Below are 6,039 nucleotides of genomic sequence, written 5' to 3' on the forward strand. Positions count from 1 at the left end.
TCATTACAGTACCGGTCACTCTAGGCCCCTACTGATTTGTGGGAACATGTCAGCAAACAATCTTTTGCTTTGATAACAACACTCGTCTGATGCACGTTCTAATAAAAATGTAGTTTGTTTGGGACATTTCGAGACACACAGGCACTCACACATAAAAACTACTGTGTACCCCCCTCCCCCCATTTAAAAAAAAAGTTCCTCCTAAGCATGATTTGCTTAATAAAATAAACCATTCAGTAAAGATGACTTCAGTAAGGAAGAATTTAAACTTCAAATCCTAAACATCCATGAAGCAACACAATAGTATGGGTAAAATGGCTTAATAAATTGATTCCTTTTGCTCATTTGAACCCATATCTGCCAACACAAGGATCGTGTGAAGGGATGTTTCACCTTATCTGAAGAGAAACTACAGTTTTGCTATTAATTCATTAAATGCAATTAGCTAAGAACAACAAAACAAAACAGGAAAAGTGGCTAAGATGCTCTAAGACTGTTAGTATACCAGTATACTGGCTTCTAGCATTCCAAAATTATTGTAAATGGAAGATTTCAAGTTTAACATCCCTAACAAAATCTCTAGCATTTTGTATAGCTAGCATAACTAACAGCATTAGCTAGTGCTGGTTGTAATGTTAGCAAAACGAAAAGCATATTAAAGATTAAGGCCAGGCTGGCAACATAAACACTAGCAAATATGCTAGCTTGCTAACGTCTGAGAATTATTATTCCTGAAGAAATTAGAAGATTTCAAGTTTAACATCCCTAACAAAATCTCTAGCATTTTGTATAGCTAGCATAACTAACAGCATTAGCTAGTGCTGGTTGTAATGTTAGCAAAACGAAAAGCATATTAAAGATTAAGGCCAGGCTGGCAACATAAACACTAGCAAATATGCTAGCTTGCTAACGTCTGAGAATTATTATTCCTGAAGAAATTAAAACAAAGTAGGGACGGAGTGCGTGAAACATAAATATAGAACATCAATTAAATTCAGTGCACAACAGTCAACAGTGCTCTGTGCACAAAATGTATGAAATGTATATAAATAGATATAGATCTCTGTTGTATTTGGGTGTAGTAAAACCTGATGCCCCATAGCATGATAGCTTCTTGTTAAAAACATACATTTCTAAACCGTTCCTTTTCCACAAGGATAATCTCAACATTCAGAACCACAACTGAACATTATCTCCATTCAACAGGGAAAACAACGTCCTCAGGGGCTTTCCATTTATGTTTTCTGGATTCCTTCCATTCTTCCTTACTTTGGCTTCCCACTTACAGTTCATTGTTATCATGTTTGGTTTGTTTCTTTATTGACCCATGTATTTATTTCCTAGATAGATGCTTTGAGTGAAGAGTAGTTAATTCCTCTCTTTAGTGAAGCGTTAGTGTTGATTTCTCCTAGTGCTTTACTTTAGTTTCTTCTCCATACTTTTAACATGGCCATTTCTTTTGTGCTTGCCATTTGGAATTCCATTATGACAGTGTCCGTTCACCTTCTCCACTGGAGATGAACCGCGCCCCAATCGTGATTGGATGCACTTGCCTATTCGGTATAGCAAGTAGCCAAGTAGAAGCAGGCACACTCCTATCACCACAGCGACGTCTAATAAGAAGTACTGGTAGGTTGGGATCTCATAGACTGCAGAGCGGAGGTGATCGGCGCCACGGTGACGGAGTATATAGCTTATCCAATAAACTGCCCGACTCACTGGATGACCAGGCTGATCTTTATGAATCTGAGACAGCAACTGTGCTCGCTCACGATACCTTAATAGAAAGAGAGATGGAGAAGTTTCAGAAAATCTGACATAACAGGATGCTAATCTTGATATAAAGGCCACAAGATGGCACTGTACCATAGCTCCATGAAACCCAGCTTAAAGATAGGTATGTATAAAACTTCTCAGAAATGCTCTTAAGAATAGTCTTAAGCTTTGACTTAAGTGTCAAAAAATTCTTAGTAAAAAGTAGGACTTTTCTAAGAGTAGGAGACTTTTATAAAGAAGCTAAAAGCAGCTTTCAGTAAAGTCTAAGACTGTTTCTTAAGTGTTGTGAACTAAGGACTACAATGATGTCAACACAAAATGGCTGACCTCAACTTCTGAATCAGCCAATAGTGAGCCTGCTCATGTAAAGTCACAGCAGTACAACACAGATCATTTAATTTAGCTACAATAAAATCATTTAATTAAGACACTGAAATATTTTAATATTTAAATGTTGTTGTTTTTTAATGATTTGCATTGTGCAAAATTATCACAAATTACTACTGATGCTTCATTTTCTATTGGTATGTCTCCTCGTTTACAGTTGGAGCAATGATGTGAACACGAGTTCAATCAGTGGCTCCAGCAACTCCATGAAAGCCCACAATCCTCATAAAAATGGCTTGTTTTTGCAATATGGTTTGGCTGTCAGTTGAAAAGTTAATTAATTGCCATATAGTAGTGGCCAAAAGTGAGGTCTGGCCTAGGAAATTTCACCCTTAATTAAAATAAATAAATAAATGAATGTTCAAGATTTTGTAAGCATATTGCATATAGTTGCTTAGAGTCAGTTGTTTTATTTGTGATAATAATGCAATGAAACATACCAAATTGTGCGGTCATAATCTTTGGCATGCTGTCATGCGAAGAAATTATGAACACATGCAAAAACAAGAGGACCAATGAAACCTCCTTTAGAGACTTTTTTCAAAAGCCTAGCAACAAAATCAGTTTCTTGGACAAACCTTATGTACATTCCGAGACTCTCCCATGACGTCATAAAGGTGAGTTCACTGATCTATATAAATATAAATATAGATCAGTGAACTCACCTTTATGAGGTCATCTAGCAACATTAAGTGACCAGTTTTAGCTACTTTCGATTGAAAGCAGTTGGCAACACTGGTCAGTGTTTTTTTCCCCTTTGTATTTTAGTGGTTTAAGTGAAATGTGGGGTCATTAAAAAAAAAATCCACACATCACTTTTGGCCACTGTTGTGTTTGGTGGGGTTAGTGCCACAATATGTAAGACCCGCCTTACTGTGTCATCACCGGTGCATTGCTGCATTTTTCCAATTTTACAGCCAAAAAAAATTAATTACTACATTTCTGCAGTTAGAGCATTGACTTGTTGAGTGGAAGAGATTATTAAATTTCTTACTTTGTCAGTTACAGCCAAAAAAAATTAATTACTACATTTCTGCAGTTAGAGCATTGCCTTGTTGAGTGGAAGAGATTATTAAATTTCTTACTTTGTCAGTTAAAAAAAAAAAATACTTTTTGATCTTGACAATCAAGTTTGTATCGTTTTATCAACTCCATATCATCATATAACTCCAATATGTCATATCTTCGCTGGAAAGTGTTTGTTTCCTCCTCTGTGCTGCCATCTTGTTACTCCTAACTAGGTTAGGAGACCTCTCCAGCTCTCTTAAATAATTTAGGAGCTGAGACCTCTTTTAACACTTAGGAACCTTTATGAATCACTCTTATTCTTAAGTCTAGGAATAAGAGTAAAATTACGTCATTCTTAGAATTTTGACACACTTAGGACTAAACTTTTACTTTGAGCGGCTTTATACATACGGCCCCTGATCTTCATATTTTTGTGAATGCAAATCAAAAGAATTAGTTATTAATAATAATTTGAAAAAATATATATTGATAGAAATAAATTTAAAAGGTTAATTTTTATTAATAACAAAAATAATTGTAAACATTTTTGAGTAATATAATGTAATGACCTTCAATCCACCATTTTATGGGAAAAAACAGCTTGGACATTCTGCTAAATATCTCTTTTTGTGTTCTACGCAAGAAGAAAGTAATTCCGGTTTGTAACAATGTGAACTGAAATACCACTAAATTCAGCCTGTAGAACAAAACCTTTTTAGGCTACATTGCTCTTTGGCTCCCTTGGATTTGTTAAAACACCATGGGTCTGCAAATATTGACACCATGCAGGGCTTTCAACAGGTCTTGTTTATCATTAAACTTGAGTAACCCCAATTCCACAGTCATTAAACATTAACCAGGCTCTGTGTGTGAGGGTTTGGATTTGTATTACCTGTTTTTTAATAGACGTTTTACAATGACTGCATGTTTGTGTGTGTGTGTGTGTGTGTGTGTGTGTGTGTGTGTGTGCATGCGTGCATGCGTTGCACTTTATTCATTTTACACATGCATTTTATACAGATCTGAATTACCTTTTGTCTGTTATGACATTAACCATAGCAATATAAAGGTCTTCTTCACTCATCCTTTTCCACTCAAGCATTATGCCCATGCCTTTGGCCTGAACTCGTGTCATGGTGTCATAGTGATCTCCGAACAGCGGTACACCCACCACGGGAACGCCGTGATACATGGCCTCATAGATGCTGTTCAAGCCTCCGTGGCTCAAGAAGGCCCGTGTGTTTGTCTGGCCTGTGAGTGAACAACAGATACAGTGTTAGAGAAAAACTTCAATTACTGAAATATTAGCATTTTACCAACAAATCCCATGAATGGCAGAACATTTACAATACCATAGTTGTTTCTGCACAGTAATCATAGTTTAACGGTGGTATTTTGAGGGAGACCATAGTAACAACAGGGTTAATGGATAATGGCATGGATGGCTCCTCTTTAGGATTGATGATTTCTTTAATACAAACTGTATAATATTTGATATGAAATACAGCACCATTAAAAAAAAAATTTTCATTAGATTTTTACATTTTCTATTGTGTTCAGTTTAGTCCACCCCTATTATATTCTCGATTCTAGATATGGCTTGGGTCCCTCCTTTAGTTTATCATTCGCTGCACTGATTGCTTAGAATAGTAAAGGTATACCTCTCATTGATAAGTTACAATGAATGTACATGGAATAAACAGTGGGATGAGTGAACAAAGAATAATATTGGGGATTTTTTATTCAGACAAAAGTGCCTCACAAAAAGCATCATAATTATAATAAAAATAAAAGTTTACAATAATTATCTAATGATTGAACTTCTGTGTGAACATGAGCCACTCTTGGCCTTTATACTCATCCCTCCCTGTACATGCTAACTTCTTTCTCTGAATGAGTCATAATGAACAAAGAGTATTATTGACCTTTAAGAGTCACTAGTTGTACATTAGCTCATCTAGTACCCTTATATCTCTTTAAAAATACATTTAAAGACACATAGGAAAATCAAAGGGACATTTGCATACGTTTTTGTAAATTTGTCCGAGGTTTCTCAGGGATAGGGTGGGGTGTGTACAGTATCACTCCCTTACTGGTACTGACATGAGGCAGGACATTTTCATTTTATGCATAAAGTTACATACAGCTACATACAGAGTGTGTAAGCGCATTTTGCACTCTAATTAAAAATGGAAAATCAACTGTTGTTTATTGTGACAGTGCTGACCATGTGTCATTTATCTTGAAGTTCAGTCCAGCTGAACTTTAAACAAGTAAGTGTTTGTTTTTTCTCAGAGAAGAAATCCCTTGGGTCCATCTTGTCTACTGACTTTGTGTATCAGACTTTGTGTATCAAAATTATTTAAGATTAAAGCACTGAATGCATAAACTAGGTCATCAGAGAACAGGAAGTGTTGCGGACAGCAGAAAGACATTGAGAGAAAGAGAGAAAAGAAAGAATGATGGAGACAGAAAGGCCCTCTGTGACCTCAAACCCATGGTGAAACAGAAACTCATTCACACAAACAAACACATGCACAGGCTTTGTGTCCTCTATACAACAGAGACATTATCCTAAGAGATGCAGAAAAGAGCAATGAGGAGGATGAGCTCTCTCTCCCTCACACACTGCAAAAACAAAAAATCAGTTTTCCAATAAAAATGTATTAAAAGCCTTCAAACAAGTTTATTCTAACAAGCCGATTCAGTGCTTTAACGGGGTCATATGATGTTGCTAAAAAGAACATTATTTTGTGTATTTGGTGTAATGAAATGTGTTTATGCGGTTTAAGGTTCATAAAACACATTATTTTCCACATACTGTACATTATTGTTTCTCCTCTATGTCCCGCCATTGGTCTGAAAAGC

At 36.0% G+C, this 6,039-nt stretch overlaps 1 protein-coding gene across 1 annotated transcript in view; it reads right to left on the minus strand.

Annotated features, from left to right (window-relative positions):
- Positions 1 to 753: 753 nt before the first annotated feature.
- The window catches only part of LOC107548345 (2-hydroxyacylsphingosine 1-beta-galactosyltransferase), a 23,714-nt gene continuing 18,428 nt past the window's right edge, over positions 754 to 6,039 (minus strand). Inside the window, exons 5-6 of the mRNA XM_016229001.1 lie at positions 4,203 to 4,422; positions 754 to 1,777 (exon numbers count right to left, since the gene is read on the minus strand). Coding sequence (XP_016084487.1) covers positions 1,417 to 1,777; positions 4,203 to 4,422 — 581 coding nt within the window. The 3' untranslated portion in view covers positions 754 to 1,416. The remainder of the gene's footprint in view (positions 1,778 to 4,202; positions 4,423 to 6,039) is intronic.

This window comes from Sinocyclocheilus grahami, unplaced genomic scaffold, assembly GCF_001515645.1.
Source record: "Sinocyclocheilus grahami isolate Dianchi unplaced genomic scaffold, SAMN03320097.WGS_v1.1 scaffold346.1, whole genome shotgun sequence".
NCBI lineage: Eukaryota > Metazoa > Chordata > Actinopteri > Cypriniformes > Cyprinidae > Sinocyclocheilus > Sinocyclocheilus grahami.